This window comes from Chionomys nivalis, chromosome 3, assembly GCF_950005125.1.
Source record: "Chionomys nivalis chromosome 3, mChiNiv1.1, whole genome shotgun sequence".
Lineage (NCBI taxonomy): Eukaryota > Metazoa > Chordata > Mammalia > Rodentia > Cricetidae > Chionomys > Chionomys nivalis.
This window is the reverse complement of record NC_080088.1, coordinates 120,496,251-120,517,075: the sequence shown is the minus strand read 5'-3', so window position 1 is coordinate 120,517,075 and position 20,825 is coordinate 120,496,251. Positions and strand designations below refer to the sequence as shown.

The 20,825-nt window shown below is 47.3% G+C and overlaps 1 protein-coding gene across 1 annotated transcript; it reads left to right on the top strand.

Annotated features, from left to right (window-relative positions):
* Nucleotides 1-6,101: 6,101 nt before the first annotated feature.
* On the top strand, nucleotides 6,102-18,851 carry LOC130870917 (2'-5'-oligoadenylate synthase-like protein 2). Its single transcript, XM_057763875.1, has 6 exons — nucleotides 6,102-6,434; nucleotides 8,463-8,751; nucleotides 10,106-10,281; nucleotides 14,633-14,874; nucleotides 15,999-16,140; nucleotides 18,221-18,851. Exons 1-6 carry the CDS (start codon nucleotides 6,237-6,239, stop codon nucleotides 18,692-18,694), a joined length of 1,521 nt encoding a protein of 506 aa, XP_057619858.1. The 5' UTR covers nucleotides 6,102-6,236; the 3' UTR covers nucleotides 18,695-18,851.
* The last annotated feature ends 1,974 nt before the right edge of the window (nucleotides 18,852-20,825 follow it).

Sequence of the window (20,825 nt, the reverse complement as noted above, 5' to 3'; positions counted from 1 at the left end):
CTGGGGTACTGAGACCCCGACTTGTTTCCTATAAGATTGAGAGAGTCATTCAATGGTAGAACATACATGTATCACGTGCTGACTCCTAGACTTGCTGACCAATACTAACCAATTACATCTTTTTTTTTTTTTTTTTTTTTCGAGGCAGGGTTTCTCTGTGGTTTTGGATTTGGAGCCTGTCCTGGAACTAGCTCTTGTAGACCAAGCTGGTCTCAAACTCACAGAGATCCGCCTGCCTCTGCCTTCCGAGTGCTGGGATTAAAAGCATGCGCCACCACCGCCCGGCTTTAACCAATTAAATCTTATTTGAAAATGTAAGACAGTGTATCAGTCAAGGCATCAATGCATATGATTTTATTTTGAATTTACAATAATATTTTTTCAATTAATTCCAACTTATGATCCGTTAAATATTCTGACAGCTTAAGGAGGTGGTCATTGAGAACAGCAAGCCACAAAAACTAGTGGCAACACCAGCTGTTATTTCCTATTGCTTCCTCAGTCCACACACCATCAAAGACATGCATAGAAACACCGAACTAAGCCGGGCGGTGGTGGCGCACGCCTTTAATCCCAGCACTCGGGAGGCAGAGGCAGGCGGATCTCTGAGTTCGAGGCCAGCCTGGTCTATAAGAGCTAGTTCCGGGACAGGCACCAAAGCTACAGAGAAACCCTGCCTCGAAAAACCAAAAAAAAAAAAAAAAAAAAAAAAGAAACACCGAACTAGAGATGCCCTCGGTGTTCAGTGTGACCACACTGGGAAGAGGAACAGAATGAGCTCCTCAGCCCCACAGCAGTCTTCAGCGGGACGGCACGAGGTTTCGGGTAAACACTGGGCAGAGGTGCCTATGGTTCAGGAACCCTGACCTAGGCATGCCCAGACCATCACCGACCCATCCCATCGCTGTGCCTCCAGGCTGTCGTGAGAGGAGGCCAGGAAGTTCTCATAAATGTGTGAACTCACTTCGGGCTTAGCCTGTGCCTGTCCTCCACTCCCTCATGAGAGACTTCTGGGGAGATTAACAAATCTTTGGTCCATTGTTTCACACATGCCTCTCTTCACAACAGCAGGTCTTGAGGCTGGAGTTTGGAGTTCAGAGTTGAGGCATCAGTTCAGGCCACTAATTGCTCTTACAGGGAGGATCTGCCTTCAGTGTCTGGCACCCACGCCTGGAGGCTTCTCAGTTGCCTGTAACTCCAGTGTTAAGGGATCAATGCCCCGCCTTCTTACAGCACCACCAGTCCCGGGCTCACACCACCCACAGTGAGTTGGGCCCCCCACATTAATCACTAGCCAAGGCAGTACAGTATCTCAACAGACTGGCCTACAGGCAAGTATTTTTTAAATTAAGAATCCCTCTTCCCATACGTCCAGGTTTGTGAAGCTGACAGGAAACACCCTGCACACTATCTCACCTCAGAGACAGTTGCACACTGTGCTCTTTGATGCTCTTTGCACAGCAGGAAGGAGATGGAATCATCCTTGATGGCCACCAGCAGGTGCATGGACAGGAAAACATAGCGCAACTACACACTAGAGTTTTATTCAGCTGTAGAAAAAATGAAATTTGCAAGAAAAATGCATAAAACTTCTTTGGTCGGAAGCGCCACCTCAGCTCCCTGGCACCCCTTTATCCAAGGATTCTGGAATGTTTGATTGGGGGGCTTCCCTCCAGCCACCTGGCGTCCATTTTAAAATGTTTGATATTAAAGTTCCATTTCAAAGCCCCCTCCCCAGAGAGTTGCCTCAGTCCTCCGAGAAAGCCTGCCAAAAGGTGACCCCTCCCCAGGGAGGGTCAAGACCACTCCCACAGGCTATTTAAACTGCCCCCCCAGAACCAACTTGTTCTTTCCCCTTTTCCCTCTCCAGTGGTCATTTAGGTTCTCCTCCCCACCCCCACTCGTGCTTTCCTGGGGGAGCACCTGGGAGTGTTGGCATTCATTAAACTTGTGTGATCTTTTAATTTGGTTTGATTTGGTCTGATTGACTGATTGCGTAGGTGGAGAGGTTTGTCGGTCTGAGAAAATATTTAACAGAACTGTAAGTCGTTTTCTTCAGCAAGGTAACCAAGACTCAGAAAGCAAGTACAGCAGATTCTTGCTCACATGGGAACCCAAGCTTCTAATTGTCACACGGTCGCATGTGTCAGGGCCAGGGGGTTCGCGCAAAGATGAGAACACCACCAAGTCTAATAAACCAGAAGCAAACTTTATTCCAGAAATCAGATCCTAGGAAAACCAGAAGCAAACTTAAAAATAAAAAATAAACACCATGGGGCACAGAAGCTTATCAGCTAGCTGAGACCATAGCCAGAGATGGTATTGGTTAGGCTGTGGCCCCAACTAGTTTCTGAACCCATCTTTTATAGTAAGGGCACCAAGCATTAGGTCTGGGCAAAGGAATTTTTACAACCTTGCCCTGACCCTTGGGTTGGTGAGCAGAGACCCTAAAGAGGGGAGTGAGTGCTAATGTCAATGGGTAACTAGGCAGCCATCATGAAATGTGCTTCAGAGATTACAACAAAAGTCACTAATTGCGAGAAAACAGATGTCTTTAGCAATTAGTCAGAGAGGGACTGCTAGTCATACTAGAAGGTTAATAAATCTGTATTAACTAGTTCATAGGCTGAGAACTTAGAAGATAGTGGAAAGCTTTTCACACTATCTCAAGGTAAAACTCAGATACTGTCATACTTTACAACCTCCATTATAAGAGCTCATCAAGTAAACCATTGTATTTGTCTATTGTCTCCTGTAACTCCAGATGTAAACTGGAATCTCATGCCTCTCCTCTGGTGGCGCCAGTTTTCCATAACGGAGACAGTATCTAACCCAGAGGTCAGTATCTCTGTCTCCTAAAGGTTAACTCAGTTCACATCTGTCGTTTATCAAGGATGGCCAGGACACTGTAATATTTTGTCCCTTTAAGAGACAAGCCACGCCCACTCCCCCTGCAGCCTCTCTCTCCCTCACCATCTTGGCTCCCTCTGCCCATTCTCTCTCTCTCTCTCTCTCTCTCTCTCTCTCTCTCTCTCTCTCTCTCTCTCTTCTCCCCTTTTTCCTTCCCCTCCATAACTCAACTAATAAATACCCAATTCTATTCTGTACGATGTGCCTGTTTATGTGCCTCCCACCCACCACCTGCCCACACCGCTCGCCAGGAACTTGCACCTTCCCAGGACCCACTGTCTACCACCACCGGGATCCTGCAACAAGCTACTGGGACCTGCTGCAGCCACCTTGGTTTGTGGACCTGCCGCCACTGGGACCCCGCAGCAAGCTGCTTGGGACCTGCAGCAAATCCATAACAGACACTACTTTCTTTTTTTTTTTTTTTTTTTTTTTTTTTTGGTTTTTCGAGACAGGGTTTCTCTGTAGCTTTGGAGCCTGTCCTGGAACTCCCTCTGTAGACCAGGCTGGCCTCGAACTCACAGAGATCCGCCTGCCTCTGCCTCCTGAGTGCTGGGATTAAAGGTGTGCGCCACCACCGCCCGGCCAGACACTACTTTCAATTTGTAGGGAGAAGCTCTGTCCTTGTAAATAAAACAGCTAGTTGTGAAATGACCTAAGCTTCCCAAGCATCTGAGAAAATAGCTCACTGTGAATGAATGATCCTTGATCTGCTGAGAAAGCTGCTGATAGTCTGTTCTCGTTCTCCTAAAACTTTATGCTTCTTTATTTCTACATTTTATTTTTAGAATCTACATTTTTATTTTCTTATTCTTGGACTCTTCATTGTACATGGGAGTGAGTGCGCAGAGGCTAGGAAACAAGCCTGTGACACGGGAAGATATGTATGACATTCCCGAGGGGGAATACTAGTGGTGGAAGGGTACCATGGAGAGTGGGGCCAGGGAGATGAGGGAGAGGAAAGGCAGGAGGATCAACTAAAGCTGAGTATATATGAAAATGTCACGAGCAAATACGTTTCTTGTGTGTTAATTTAAAAGTTAGTTAAATGAGTTGGGGCTAGAGAGCTGGTCTAGCAGTTACAAGAACTCGCTGTTCTTGCAGGAGACTCAGATTCAGTTCCCAGAACCCACATGGCAGCTCACAAGCATCTGTAACTTCCGGGGGAGACCCTCTTCTGGCCTCTGCCAGCACTGCACACACGCGCGCACACTCGCACGTACACACACACAAACACACACACACACACGGTGCACAAAAGCAAGTGCAGGTAAACACATGATCTCTTTCTCTCTCACACAGAAACACACAATCTCTCTCTCACACACACACACACTTCAGCCTGTCCCTTTAAATCTAGCAAGGCTTCCTCTGCCTTTTCTGTGCTCTCTCCCCCAGCCTTGGCAGTTTGATCTCTCTACCCACAGAGTGGTCCAATCAGTCTTTCCCTGCACTCTCGATTGTGATCGCTACTCTACCTCACTCCTATTGTCTAAAATGATGGTTTTCAGGGTGTGCCTTTCCCTGGGAGACTCTGATTTGAGGGTGTAGGGTGATTGTGGCCCCTGGCAGAGGCAGACTCCGGGCCATCAGTCAGTTCCACTCACCTAGCACAGACTGACAAATGACTTATTCCCTGGGTGGGGGGTGGTTATCAGGGAAACTAGGAAACTGGAAATTACTGGACACACGACCCTGAGGAAAGGCTCTAACTCACTCCCCTGGAGCTCATAAAGTGAAGGACAATCTGTTCATTAAACTACATATGTCCAGCACTTGGGAGGCAGAGGCAGGCGGATCTCTGTGAGTTCGAGACCAGCCTGGTCTACAAGAGCTAGTTCCAGGACAGGCTCCAAAACCACAGAGAAACCCTGTCTCGAAAAAACAAAAAAAAAAACAAAACAAGAAAAACTACATATGTCCTAGTCACAGTAGAGGCAGTGTTCCCGTTGCTAAGATCTACTTTGTGTCATTCATATTTCATAAGCACGTTTATTAGTAAACCCTTCATAGCAGCAATGCTAATACTTCAAGTACCTCCCACCTCAAGAAAAGCTATGGTCGCCTGAGAAGAGAGAAAATGCCTCCAGAAAACGGGCCCACAGGCGAGTCTGTGGGGCATTTTTTAAATGAATGATTACTGTGGGAGGGCCCAGTCGATTGCTGTCACCCCTGGGCAGGTGGTCCTGGAGGGAATGGAAAGCGGACTGGACAAACCGTGAGGAGCAAGCCAATAAGCAGCACTCACGCATCCACGGCCCTCATCCAGTTCCTGCCTCCAGGTGCCTGACTTGTGTTCCTGCCCTGACTTCCCTGCACTTTGGACAGTCTGGAAGACGAAGTAAAACCTTTCCTCTCCAAGTTGCCTTTTTCATCATGGTATTTTGTCGCAGAAATAGAAACCCTAGCTAAGACAGTATGTATAAATTTACATTTACTGTGTGATATGATATGAGGGTTACTACGTGTGATGAGTAAACCCCCAAAAAATGATGCCTTTAGACATGAAGAAATAGCTCAGTCAGGAACCCCCACTATCTCCAAGGCTGCACTTGATAACCAGAACCCAGTGACACCACTCACTCAAGATAACCAGACCCAGGTCTGCATAAGAGGAGAACCTCACATTGCCCTCTTGATGGTCTCTAAGCAGGGACCAAGAGCAACATATTGTTGTTCACATCTTCAGGACAGCTGGGGACATGGGAGAGATGCCACCTTGATCTGCCCTGCAGCTGGACAGTCTGTCCCTCAAGACTTAATGTGACCTTGGCTGAGATTTGTCACACCTGTGAGCAGCCTTGGGGAGGCAGGCTGAGGACAGTCGTTAGGAACTTGGGAGTGTAGGTGTTGTGAAATGACCCTCAGTCTAACTATGTGTAACTACGTCTCTTGCTCCAGACACTTTCAGTAATTAAGACTGAAATAAAAGAGTTTGCCAGATCACTCGGCAGATGCGGTTATCTAGCCAGTCGCTGCCACTGGGCCTGCTGAGAAGACACATCCCGTGCTCACACAGAGCCTGTTAGGGAGACTCCTGGGACTTCCTCTGCACTGGCAACTGTTCCTCAGGCCTAGAAGAAATGAAACTGTTTCTCCCAGCGGTTTCACTTTCCATTCTTCAGAAAGCCTGGTTTCCTTTCCCCAGAAGCAGAGCGGAGGGCGGAGACATCCGGGAGTTCAGCCCTTCTCCACCCTGGAAGCAAAGACTAGTCTCTCCATGCTGCAGCTCCTTCCCCAGCGTTTATCTGGGGGAGGGCGGGACATTTCTCCCTGAGCAAAAGCACAAGAAGATTCACTCCAAGGGACAGGTTGATCCTGCAGTGATGGATTCAATCCCCGACCTGTACGAGACTCCTGGGGACAGGCTGGACTACTTCCTGGAACACTGCCTGCAGCCCAAGAGGGACTGGAAAGAGGAAGGGCAGGATGCCTGGGATAGAATTGAGGGGTTCCTTCGGGACCAATGCTTCCGTGATGAGTTTCTTCTGGGCCAAGAAATCAAGGTGCTTAAGGTGGTAAAGGTGAGCACAAATGGTCCTGGGTTCAAATCCCATCTCTGCTCTGTGGGGTTTGTTATGGATTTGCTGCGGGTCCTCACAAACGAAGGTGGCTGGTCCCCTGGGCGTCCCCGGTGACTAGCTGCGTAGGCGGCAGGTAGGCAAGGGACAGACACAAAGGCACACCATACAGATGGGTTTGCTACAAGCTGCCGGAGTCCCAAGCAGGGATGGTGCACTAGACCATGCAGCAGGCCCCATGTGACTGCAGCGAGAGAGATGGATAAACACACAATACAGAGTAAAATTAAGTTAGATATTTATTAGATGGGTTATGGAAGGGAAGGAAAAAGGAGAGGGGGAAAGAAAAAGAGAGGAGAGGAGGCAGAAACTGCCTCTCCCAGAGAGGGGATAGGAAGAGGGAAGGTCGGGGTCTGAGGCTGCAGGCAGGGAGTGGGCGTGGCTTGTCTCTTAAAGAGACAAAACCATCATAACAGGGTTAGTGACCTTGAGAGATGTGACACATCACCCATTTGAGCCTCAGTCTCCTCCTTTAGTTGTGTTTATCATAAGCAATAAATGGATAAAGCATAGAAAAGGTTTTTGTGCATAAAATTAGTCTGCAAAGCTGAAGGACAGAGGGGGCAGTGAGAATTCGGGATTCGGAATGGAGCAGTCACCAGTTTCCATGAAATGTGTGTGTGCCTTCCCTTGCTTAAGAAATACGACTTCACCTCTGAGATCATAAAGGAAACCTACTGTTCTCCTAAGTTGGTGCCATTGGTTCTATTAGAAACTACCTAGAAAGACAGTGCGTGGTAGACTCAATGGGACTCTGGGGGGGTGGGGAAGGAATGCAGCATCTTCTTAGAAAGAGTCCTTTCTGCCAAAAAAGCACAAACTTTCAAGATTGTTTGGATCAGAAATGTCGATGGTCTTCAATTTGCTAAAATGAAAGACATCCTACATTAACTGGAGTAAGTCAGGCTTTATCCGGGAGCCCTGAGCCATGCATGGTCGCAGAGGTTAGAAAGTACTTTGGTCTATGAAGAACCTAAACAGACAGTTGACATCAAAGATTAGTGAGAGCTGTCAACAAAAACGGCTTTCGAGATCAAAACTGAAGCTGTTGCAGCTGCCTCAAAAGTTACAACACATCCTTTTGTGTTCTGGCCTCCAAACCTCTGATGTGGCTGACCGCTACCAGGTCTAGTGCTCCCTCAACCTCTTTGCTTCTGGGACCTGACAGAGCTGGGTGTGGCAGCCCTCACCTGTAACCCCAGCACTCGGGAGGTTGAAGCAGGAGGATTACCAGGTTATGACTGTCGGGCCTGTCTTGGCTACCTAGTGAGGCACTGTCTAGGGGAAGAAGGAGGCGCTGAGATTCGTGCCCTCTCATCTTGTTTTCAAACATGGTATTGAGTTTCACTATAGCTTTATAACAGTGATTTGTTTGGGGCTGGGGAGGTAGCTCTGACGTCCATACGCTGTTTGCCTCGTATGGTGGTTTCCAACCATCTATAACTCTAGTTCCAAAGGACCCACACCCTCTTCTGGCCTCTGGGGATGACAGGCACACGTGTGGGGCACAGACATACATGCAGGCAAAAAAAAAAAAAAAAAAAAAAAACAACCCAGAAACAAAACAAAAAAAAACATACACATAAAAGGTGTTGCTTTTATTTTTTTTTTAAGTTTGAGGTTTCAGAACATTTGGATTTCTCAGTTTGGGACTAGGGATGTCAAAGCAAAGGTCTCCATAAGGGGGACAGATGGCTTTTCTTTTGTGTGTGCTTTTCTGAGACAGGGTTTCTCTGCTTAGCTTTGACTGCCCTGGAACTCATTCTGTAGACCTGACTGACCTCAGATTGACGTAGACCCATCCGCCTCTGCTTCCTGAGTGCTGGGGTAAAAGACTTGTCCACTGCTACCAGCCCAGTGACTTCTTTTAAGGGTTGTGAAGGGAACTTACCATTAATGCCTTTGGCTTACCTCTCAACCTCCAAGCACCAAAACTCAGGGTAGGTCAATTTAGCAGTGTCTCATTCACAGGGAGGCTCCTCGGGAAAGGGGACAACGCTGAACCACAGATCCGATCAGGACATGGTTCTGTTCCTGAGCTGCTTCTCCAGTTTCAAACATCAGGCGAGAAACCGAGAATCCATCATCAACTTCATTGAGAGCAAGCTGCTTCACTGCAGGAAAAGCCTGGCCTACAACATCACTGTGGTTAAACCCAGAGAGGGAAATCGGATCCCTCGCTCCCTGACCTTAAAGGTCCAGTCCAGGAAGAGTGACGACATCATTCCGATGGATGTTCTCCCGGCTTATGATGTTTTGGGTGAGTCCAGTTGTGGGTTGTTGGGGAATATCATGTTAAGGTGTGTTACTTTTGTTTAGGTTGTATTTGTTTAACTCTATGAAGCCGTGGTACTTTGCCTGTCTAGAACACCTGATTGTCTGATAAAGCTCTGAAAGGCCAATAGCAGGGCGGGAGAAAGGATAGGCGGGGCTGGTAGCCAGAGAGAAACCTGGGAAGGGGAGCCAGAGGAGGAGGAGAACATCGGAGACCAGCCACGCAGCTGCAACCCATGGGGTAAGAAAGTGAGATTTACAAAAGCCATAAACCCAGAGGCAAAAGGTAGATGGGATAATATAAGTTAAGAAAAGCTGGCAAGAAACAAGCCATGCTAAGTCCATATGTTTATAACAAAGAATAAACCTCCGTGTGGTTTATTTGGGAGCTGGGTGGCAGGCCTCCAAAAGAGCAAAAAGTTAAAAACAAAAACAAAAACAAAAAAAAACCATCATACTACTATCGTGGGTTGACTTCAGAGAAATGGTTCTGGGGTCTCCTCTTTCTGGGAGAGGGCAGGGAAAGGAAAAATCATAGCGTGTGCTCTTTAGTGGGGTGGTGGGACTGGGCGTGTACCGTGAAGATGTATGTCCCTCCATAAATACATGGGTTCCCATGTCCCAGTGTTACACGGGGAAAGGGGATTCATCGAAATGAATCCCTACCCACCCTCTGGGAAGCACCAGGTCAAACAACCTTCTAAGTCATTCTGAAGTCAGCCTGATCAAATCATCTTTAAAACAAGGCTCTTGTCCCTTAGCATTTTATACTTTGTGTGTGTGATAATGTTAAGGAGAATCATGGGAACTGACAGCATCTGCCCACAAGTGAGTTACAAAAGTGGCAATTTCCCATGGTTGCCTTTAAATTCCCTTCTTTGCAGAGGTGATCTGAGGATTCTATGAGCTTGACTGTGATCCCCATGCTCAGGAAGCCAGGGCAAGTGGGTCATAAGCCCAGTGGCAGCCTGGGATACACAGAGAGACCCTGTCGAGCAAGGACAGAAGGGAGGGAAAGAAGGGAGGAGGGAGGGAGGGATGGAGAGAAATGAAAGAGGAGAGGGAGAGAGGGAGGTTTGAAGCCTGTTAAGGAGGGGAGGGAGGGACAGAGGAAGAGTTGAAGGGGGTGGAGGAAGAAAGGGAGGGATGGGGGAAGAAATGAAGGGGTGAGGGAAGGATTGGAGGGGGGTGAAGGAGGGGAGGAAGGGTTAAAGCCTGTAAAGGAGGAGATGGAGGGAGAAAGGGTTGAAGGGGAATGAAGGAGGGGAGGAAGAGAGGCTTTCCTATCTTTCCCATCTCAAGAGCTGCAGTTTCCTCACCAGGTAACTTTCTCCTCCCAGGACCCTTTTCCCGAGACTTGAAACCAGACCCAGAAATCTATGAAGAGCTAATAAAGAGTAGGGGCTACCCTGGTGAATTCTCGCCCAGCTTCACAGAGTTGCAGCGACATTTTGTGAAAAGCCGCCCGGTTAAACTGAAGAACCTCCTCCGGCTGGTGAAGTTCTGGTACATGCAGGTAAGGGCTGGGAGAATAGGGAGGGGAGAGTGGGCACAGTCGGGCACTTTTTAAGGAGTGGAAAAAAAATACAGGGCTGGAGATGTTTTTTGTTGACTGGGAGCTTGCTTGGGATTTACAAGGCCCTGGGTTCAGTCCTCAGCACCACCAAGAGAGATGGAGCAGGGATGAGAAAAGTGGATAAGAGGCAGGATAAACAGTGAGTAAAACTGGATAAATGGAGTCTGCTCATGACCTGCAGTGCCCCGGACAGTATCAGACCCAGTATTATTGCGGCAATGGTGTTTGTGTCTTGCTTAGAGCCTCCTCCTTCCAGTGACACCTTCCCCAAGGGCAGCTAAATGCTTGCTAGTAAGAACACACAGATATGTGGCATTTTGATAACAATAATAACAATAATAAAGAGACCACTATGAAATACTATGGCCCATGATGATGTGGGATGTCCTTCTGTATATGTGTTGCCTTTATTAGTTGATAAATAAAGCCGTTTCAGCCAGTGGCTTAGCAGAGTAAAGCCAGGCAGAAATCTGAACAGAACTATATATAGAGAGAATAGGTGGAATCAAAGACACAGATGCCGGAACTTTACTTTTATTCTTAAGATGTTTCTAAGATGTTTGCTGCGCAGCTGCTAGCCCGGCAGAGACGGTTGTCGGTCCCTGCAAGATCCCCGGCAGGCTGGCGGAGTGGGAGGGCACACAGCGCGCTGGCAGTGGTGGTGGGTAACAGACACATAGACACAGAAAATAGCCATAAGTATTTATTAAGAAAGAGAAAGGGAGAGAGAGAGAGAGAGAGAAAGAGAGAGAGGGAGGAGAGAGGCAAAGCCCCGTGTGTACACCAGGAGAGAATAGGAGAGAGAGAGAGATGGCAGCGGAGGTCAGAGGTAAAAAAGGAGTGGGTGTGGCTAGGGCAGGGACCGAAAGAATAACACTTAGTAGTAGGGTGAAGCCTCATAGTGATACACAGAATAGAAATGGGTTAATTTAAGATGTAAGAACTAGCTAGAAATATACCTGATTAATATAGTTTCTGTGTGATTATTTGGGTCTGGGCAGCCAGGAAATGAAAAAGTAGCCTCTGTTTACATCATGATCTAGCTAATTCCTAGTGGGTGTGTTCTTACCCTCATTTTGGAGATGAGGAAACTGAGCTGAAAGTAGAGCTGAGGTTTGAAAAGTGTGCTTGACCCTAGAATGTGTGCTCCTCGGCAGTCACAGACAGCTTCGTAACAGCATTCTTTCTGGTTATCTGCATATTGCAAAGGGCTCATTATAAAAACAATGTCTAAGAATGCATAAGGAAGACACTGAAATTCACACGCAGTCCCGGGGCAAACCAATAATGATGCAGTGACTGCCTTTCCGCGTTTAGTTTTTGTCTGTATTTGCATGGCTCACCCTAAAAGACTAGGTAAGCGGAATCATGATATCTCACTGCGTTTGTGGTCCACCCTTTAAACAAACACGACATTTGTTGACCTTTGGCGTGGAATGTGAGAACACCATCTGTTTATGTCATGTGCACATTTTACATTGTCATTTCCTCCTCAACTGTAAGACAGCATGAATTGCAGATATTTCCCATCTGTGCTGCACATGATTTCATAGATTTACCATCCACCTGCTGGCTCTAAGTAGGCCAACTCTAAGAACTCAGTGGACTGGAGAGATGGCTCACCAGTTGAGAGCATGTACTGCCCTAGCACCAGACCCAAGTTCAATTCCCAATACCCACACTGGGCAGCTTACAACTACCGTAACTCCAGCTACAAGGAATCCAATGCCCCCTTCTGATCCCCAAAGGCACTGCACTCACATGTACATACCCAGTCGCAGACACACATTTGCACATAATTTAAGAACATAGCGATTTCCTTTTCTGCAAATTATATGTATTGTGTGTGAAGTTTGTGTGTGTGTGTGTGCACTTGAATGCATGAATATGTCTGTATATGTGTGTGTACATGTGTGTTTGTGTATTGTGTGCGCATATGTGTGCGTGCACGCGCATGTGTATGTGTATATAGGCCTAGGTTGATGTCAGGAGTCTCAATCTCCTTGATCTCCATATATACTGGGACACAGTCTTTCACTTGGCCCTAGGCTTGACTATATGGCCTTCTAACTAGCTTGCTTCAGGAAGCCCCTGTCTCTGCCTCGCAAGTACTGAGATTATAGGCATGCTGCAACATCCACCAAGCATTTACATGGTTTCTGGGGATCTGGACTCTGGTCACTACCTTTGCATGGAAAATACTTTACCCAGCAAGCCCTCTCCCTGGCTCAGATTTCTGCAGATGAATATTTCTGACTTCGTATGATAGATTTTGGTTACTTATCTGAACCACCCCTCTCTCTCCATAGGAAATCAATCAATCAATCAATCAATCAATCAATATATATATATATATATATATATATATATATATATAGAGAGAGAGAGAGAGAGAGGTGGTTATTTGAATATTGCAATGGACCCATCATAAAAAATTCAAACAGCATAAAAATGTATTAAAATTTTTTGTGCGTATGCATGTGTGCATATCAGTGTGGTGATATGCTGCATCCGTGCTCATAACAGCAACTCCAACTGAATGTGTGTGTGTGTGTGTGTGTGTGTGTGTGTGAGAGAGAGAGAGAGAGAGAGAGAGAGAGAGAGAGTATGTGACTTTATAGCCTTATAGCCACTTAATATTTTTTATAATTTTGGGGGTGTTTTTGAGTCAGGGTTTCTCTGCATAGCTTTGGAGCCTGTCTTAGAATTCGCTCTTTAAACCAGGCTAGCCTCAAACTCACAGAGATCTGCCTACCTCTGCCTCCTGCAACCACTGCCTGGCTGAACTTCTTGTATATGACATGACTTTGGCAATGCTTTTATTTTCTTCCAAATGACTAATAAGCTGTACATCACATTTTGAATTATGTATCCTTTTCTTACTGAATAAATGATAGTCAGCCTCTAAGCTCCATCCTTAACCCTTGGCTATCCTTTATTCTTATGCCAAAAGCTACTGTTTTTGTTACCAGGTGAAAGTGAGGACTGACATCCAAGGTTGGCCTGTGACCTCCACACGTGTGGCCAGCACACCCCCTACACATGCATACAATACTCACACAAGAGAAAAATCACTGGGGGCGAGGCACACCGGGCACACCTGCAGTTCCAGCACATAGGAGGCTGAAGGAGAAGAATCGCAAGTTTCAGGCTAGCCTAGACTACACAGCAAGACTCTGTCTCAAACATCACCTGGATTTTAAATAGAATCTACTCTTGTTGTTCTATTCAATAAACATGGCATCAAATTGTCTTCTAAACACTTGTCATTAAACTCAGGGAACAATGCAACTCTCTGCTGCCATCGGAGCATCCCTTTCCCCTAGGACACAGCAGCTGCCACAGGCTCAGTGCTGAGAACAAGTGGCAGTGGGGAGTACCCAGCCCCACGTGGGACATCTCTATCCTCCCTGTCTACAAGGCTGAGGAAACACTGGACGAGGAGGCAGGGCTCTGAGCTGGAGATCAGGGGGATGACTGTGAAATGGTGTCTCCTGGACATGACAGACTCCCTGAGCTCAGGCGCTCACTGTCCGCTGTCTGCATGATACCACGGCCAGACTGAGCCAGTCAGCATCTGGGCAGGCTTCAGTGGGGAAGAGCTGAGGCTTCTGACTGTGGATGGCTGCCAGGGGAGGGAGAGCTAGTTTTCTCCTCAGGAATTGGCTGGTGGACAGCCCCACATCCATGCACACAAGGGCTGCTCCAACTGAACTTCATGGGTTATAAAGAAAATAAAAAGAAGGAAAGAGGAGGAGGAAGATCTGAGGGGGTGAGAAGTTGAAAGGGTACCAAAGGTGGATATGATAAAAAAAAAATATTGTATATAGCTATGGAATTCTCCAAGGATATATGAACAAATAAAATAAAGACTGCCATGAATTTCTTAATGAATTTAGGAGGAATTAAACATTTGATGACATTATTTCCCTTTCTTCTTTCATTTTATTCTGTCTTGAGATGTCTGTATGTTTTAGATTTTTTCAGTTATTTCCTGTATTTACTATGTGGTAACATTGCCTTCTCCATTCTAACTCAAAAACATGGATCGATATGCAGATGGTCTCCCTAGGTCCCACCATTTCATGGCTGTGTCACATAAAGCAACAGAGGAACCCAAAAGTTCTTAGAGCATCAAGAACATATTCTCTCTCTCTCTCTCTCTCTCTCTCTCTCTCTCTCTCTCTCTCCCTCCCTCCTTCCCTCTCTCCCTCCCTCTCTCCTTCCTGCCTTCTCCCTCCTCCCTCCCTCCTCCGCCACCTTCCTTCATGTTTTGCCCCTCCTTTTCCAGTACCTGAGACGTAAAAATAGAGGAGTAACATTGCCCCCAAAATATTCCCTGGAGCTACTGACCATCTACGCCTGGGAAATGGGTACAGACAGCAGCGAAAGCTTCAATTTGGATGAAGGGTTTGTAGCCGTGATGAAGCTCCTCAGAGACTACCAGAACATCTGCGTATACTGGACTAAGTACTACGATTTCCAAAACCAGGTCGTCAGAGACTTTCTCAAAGAACAGCTGAGGAGAGACCGGTGAGTATCTCAACCATATTATTTATGGCTTTAGGGAGCAGAAGCCCTGACTGAAGTGTCTTGGAAAAAACAAAAGGACTCAAGTGGCTTTTGCAATCGAAAACATTCAAAGGTAACTTAAGTGCGGCTACATCGCCAAGGTCTCTTTCTGTGAGTTGTTCAATCCTGCCTTCCCCAGGCTTTACTGTCGAGTTCCGATTTTTCCCTTCAAGGTCACAGTGGCTCTAGCCTTCTCTACACGCCTGCCCATAAAGAGAAGCAGCCACTAGCAGAGTATCATCAAGTCGGGGGCTCACAGAGATGACTGGAGTAGCCTGAGCAGGAGGGAGCAAAGGCAACACCCACAGATGTAACCAGTGAGGGGGGCATCAGGAGTACCCAGCTGATCTTTCTCTCCACGGGTGAGCCTCCCACGTCTCGGGTCTCAGCCGTGACTGAACTTCAGCTTTCTGTCCCCACAGTAGCAAGAGATAAACGATAGCCTCTGGGCGGAAATGGTTCCCCTTCCAGCTGTTTTCAAGGTCCAAGAATAAAAGCAATCTGTTGTTGCTTCCCTTTGCCCGTCACAGAGTGGCAGGTGGGGGGTGGGGAACAGCTGGACCCAAGACAAAGAGTCTTGGAAGCACACTTTGAGACACATGTTTGGGTCAGCTTTTTAGGGAGCTTAAATATCACATGACAATTTACCATTATAATTGTTAGGAATTTTTCCTAACGTGAGCTCTCTGCCGACACAAAATCCCAATCAAGCCAAATTAAAACAAGCCAAATTGAGAAATACCCAGGTTTAATGGGATTCCTGTGCTCTCGGGTAGACCGACCAGAGGCCACACGCGACCACCAGGAGGAAGGAAAAGAGACCACGTGTTTCTCCTTTGGGAGCTCAAATAAATACACTGTGGGAGTGGTCCCGACCCGGGAAGGGGTCAGGACCTGGCATGCTGGGATTTGGAGTCTGAACCAATACAACTCTCAGGCCTGGGGGCTAGGATAGATGCAAGGGGCTGGGGTCTGGGATCTACGCTCCCAACTTAACAATAACGTTCTTTATGATTTCACAGACACAAATACCAGAGGCCAGCATCCTGACCTTAACACAGACCTGCTTCCGTTCTCTCCCCCAGGCCCATCATCCTAGACCCAGCTGACCCCACCAACAACCTAGGAAGTAGAAATGGATGGGACCTGGTGGCCAGAGAAGCTTCCTACTGCCTGAGGCAGGCCTGTTGCCGGACCGAAGACCCCAGAGGGAGCTGGGATGTACCGGTACGGTATAGTCTCATGATCGGCACTCACAGGGAGTACCTGCAGCTCGTCTCTCAGCACCCAGGACAGGCAATACATTTAGGTGTCACAGCCTTCTTCTCCTCTATAGATGTCTAGGTCTCCGGTCTTTGACCTGTAAGAGAGGCAGGCAACCTGCCCTGTCCTGTAGTCAATACAGAGATACCCGTACCCATTGGCTCTTCCTACAGTAATCCTTGCCCCTTTGGTGGGTTATCAATGTAGGTTTTTTGCTATTTAAATAGTAAATGTTTAATTTAATTTAAATTTCACATTTAAATGTGAAATGTTTTTTTAAAAACAAAAGCTCCTACAACCCACTGCAGACAACAGACCAGCCACACAGCCTTCCCGTGGACGGCTTTGCTCCCATAGGTGACAGCTATCTGTGTACTAAGTCAGAATTCAGTACAGAGGAAGCTGTTTTCCTGACCTGCCAAACCCGCATAAATTCCATCCCTTGACCCACTTTTCATCTTCTGCAGGAAAATTCAGACTCTGTCCTCAAAGGTGACCCCACAGCAAGTGAAGCAAGGCAGACAACAGGGTCTGACAGGGATCTGCCACATGGCCATCAAGTCTCAGTGGCTGAGAATGTCCCAAACCAAGGGACTCTTGGGAAGCAAGCAAAAACAAAACAAACATAACCCACCTACGTCTCCCTCCATCGCAGTTCCCAGTTTCTCAGAAATCCCATGTCCCAGGCAGTCACTTGTCAACCTCATGTGTCCACTCCTGAAATAGGGCCTACACTCAGGAGTACATGCCTGTGTCTCTGTGTATTTTCGTTTTATTTATTTTTCAGTGGATTGCTCCTTTACTGAATTCTCTTCCCGACAGTTCCCTAGCCATACACACAGATCCAGAAGACGTCGCCCTATAACATGGAGTCTAAATCAGGGCACTTTTGAGCATGACATGGGGTAATATTGATCATGCGAGCTCAAGGGGCCTATACTAGAATTGTGTTAACCAAATACAAGAACGAAACCTGTTTCCATCACCTCTCCGTGGCTGTGATAAAACACCATGACCAAGGCAACTGACAGAAGGGAGGGTTTGTTTGCACTTACAAGTCCACAGGGATAAGTCTTCCATCATGGCAGGGAGGTGTGGCAGCAGGCAGGCGTGGGGTTGGAGCTCACATCTTCAACGATAAGCAGGAGGCCAAAACAGTGAGCAAAGACTGTTGGGGGCTTTTGAACTCCCCAAACCTGCCCCCAGTGATATACTAGTATCCTCCCACAGGGCCACGCCTTCTAAATCTCAAACATTCCACCAACCGAGAACCGTGACTGATGAGGGCTAGTTATCTCATGCAGCCTACCAGGAAACCGTTCCAGATGCAAATCATCTTTTCAGCAAATACGTCAGCATTCTATGACCCTGTGGCAGAAGACTTCTGCTATGGCACTGGCTACACTGGAACGGTCATCCTAAAGTCAGGCATAAACATTAAATTACATCACTACAATCCCCAGGCTTCCATAAATACCACACTGCTGTGTGCCCACACTGCTGTGTGCCCACGATGGGCGAAGATCCTGCATGGTTTCATGCAGGAAGAATATCATTTAGAGACCAGTTGTTGCTCCGGTTTGGGTTAAGTCGAGGAACACAGTGGGACTGAGTGGGACTCCGAGCCTAGGGTGGCCAAGCAGCTTTCCTGTTGTCTAATATCAGCGCTCGGCATCTCCCAGTTTGTCTCATAGATAGATGATAAATTCTATACATGATAGACGGTAAATTCTATCAGAAACTAGAAGGGAGAAGCTCTGTAGGAAACAAACACTTCTTTTTTTTTTAAAAATATTTATTTATTTATTATGTATACAATATTCTGTCTACACGTATGCCTGCAGGCCAGAAGAGGGCACCAGACCAGAAGAGGGCACCAGACCTCATTACAGATGGTTGTGAGCCACCATGTGGTTGCTGTGAATTGAACTCAGGACCTTTGGAAGAGCAGGCAAAGCTCTTAACCACTGAGCCATCTCTCCAGCCCCAAAACAAACACTTCTTAACATGCAGATACCCTTGCTCTTTCTTACCTCTCTTGCAGACAGCACGGGACATTCAGGTGACAGTGAAGCAAAGAGGAAAAGAGACATGGAGCCTCTCGGTAGACCCCTATAGCCCCATCAGCGAGATGAAGGCAGAGATCAAGAGGACAAATGGCACCCACGGAGAGCTACGCATCTCCTTCCAGGAGCCACAAGGGGAAAGGCAACTGCTCAGCAGCCAGAAGACCCTATCGGATTACAGAATATTCTCGAAGGTGACCGTCCGGGTGCTGGAGACATTTCCTCCTGAGATCCAGGTCTTTGTGAAGGATTCCAGTGGCCAGAGCAAGCCTTATGCCATCCGCCCTGATGATACCATCTACGACCTGAAGGAGATAATTGAAGATGCTGGAGGGCCTCATATAGAGGATCAGGTACTGATGTTGAAGGATGAGGAACTGGAAGATGATTGCAGCCTTTCAGAGCTACAAATCAAAGACTGTGACACCATCCAGCTCAGTAGGGCGGTCTAGTCCTAGTCTGGCTATGAATGGTATCAACACCTATAGTCGTATGCTTCCCCACCTCATCCCTTTACCCAGATGCTTTATTCTGTCGGAGGCTTAAATAGCAACATATCCTCTTGCTTAAAACCCTCCTGTGAGCCGGGCGGTGGTGGTGCACTCCTTTAATCCCAGCACTTGGGAGGCAGAGGCAGGCGGATCTCTGTGAGTTCGAGACCAGCCTGGTCTACAAGAGCTAGTTCCAGGACAGGTTCCAAAACCACAGAGAAACCCTGCCTCGAAAAACCAAAAAAAAAACAAAAAACAAAAAAAACAAAACCCTCCTGTGTTTTCCCATACCCCATACATACAGAATGAAGTTCAAGTTTCTTTGCTTAATATTCAGTCTTTTTTAATATAATCAAGGTGAGCCCTACTTACTTGCCCTTCCCCACTCAACGCACACCAGTCTCCCAAATACTCGAAACTCACGCTGATGCTGAGTCACGCCTCCATCACTTTGAGTCAGTTATCCTTTCCCCTTGACCCGAGTTTTCATCTTTCAAGACTCGGACTTGTACACCCCTGAGTCTTAAAGTGCAGCTCTCAGATTGACAGAATCACTGTCACTCCAGGAACCTCCTAGATAGGAAAATTAACCCGAGCCGGATATTGCCCTGAGGCTCATCAGCATCATGACAAGCCCCCCCACATTATTGCAATGCATGCTCAAGTTTGAAAAGGACTGCCGTGTGGCCGTGCAGCTGGCTGAGTCACCTTGGGCTCCTGTCTTCTCTCTCCGTCCACAGCAGACGTCTGTGAAAGGAAGTAGGATAGTAATCATGTTGTTTGGTTGGAACTCTCTCTCTAGTCTAAATGGAACTTGATTTTCCTGAATACCTAATGCCTTGGCCCTTGTGGTCTAGAATGGTACCAATTCAGTGCAAATGTTTGACATGTGCCCGCTGAATAAATAAATGAGCCATTGAACGATGTTGAATCCTTCAATACTGTCTTCATTGTGTCTGATGCCATTTTAGAGCCCACATAGCTTCAGGTGCCCCCAGCCCACATGTCATTCTCTGAAGATGCACCCAAGTGACCTTTACAAACCTAATACTGGTGGGTAGATATGGTCTCCCTCTGTCTAAACCCACGTGGACAAATGTGATAAGGGTAGACTCCATCCAGTCGCTACTCTTAGCCAATCACACATTTTAATCTTGGAAAGTAGGACTTTGTACAGTAAACTTCTGGGACAGTCAGGATTGAAAGAAGCTAATCAGTCAAGAACAGATCTCCCCAAGCCCTTACAGAAAGAGTCATTCGCCCACACACAGGAAGAGACAGAAGCCAAAGCCTGCACCCACACCCAGGGAGTCTACACGAGTCGCTTGTCCCTCCTCGCTCCCAGGCTCTGCTTGTACCTTTTCATCATCCTCATGTCACTGAATATATCCAGGTTTGGCATCTTTTCTTCTCTGAGACCTCTGTTTCAACAGCTCAATGCAGCTCACTTCCCTGTCCCTCAGCACACGCCGAATCCCATGCACCCATGTGGCCTCAGCACTCGCCGAATCCCCTGCACCCGTGTGGCCTCAGCACATGACAAATCCCATGCACCCGTGTGGCCTCAGCACACGACAAATCCCATGCACCCGTGTGGCCTTTATACCAAGAATATCCATAGGCAATGTCGATTGACTGTCTTCACAGCTGCCTTGGAGTTGGATAGACTTGAAGGAATGGGAACATGTCTACATTTTACAGATAGGAGGGAAAAAAACCACAAAGCTTAAAATATAAGAAGTCAGCCGGGAGGTGGGAATGCATGCCTTTAATCCCAGTACCCTGGAGGCAGAGGCAAGTGGATCTCTGAGCTCAAGACCAGCTTGGTCTACAGAGTAAGTTCCAGGACAGCCAGGGTAACACAAAGAAACCCTGTCTCGAAGCAGTCAGGCAGACAGACAGACGGGCAGACAGAAAGACAGAATATAGGAAATTATGTTTAAACAGAAGCTGCGGAAGGGGAACCAAGACAGGCTTTTTGGGGAGCATCCGTCCTCTCCTGTGTCTCCTGGAGGGTACTGTTCTCTCCTCTTCTCTGGCCTCGCGTGGCACAGGCCAGGAGTCTGGCCTCATCATCCTGCTAGCCTTCTCA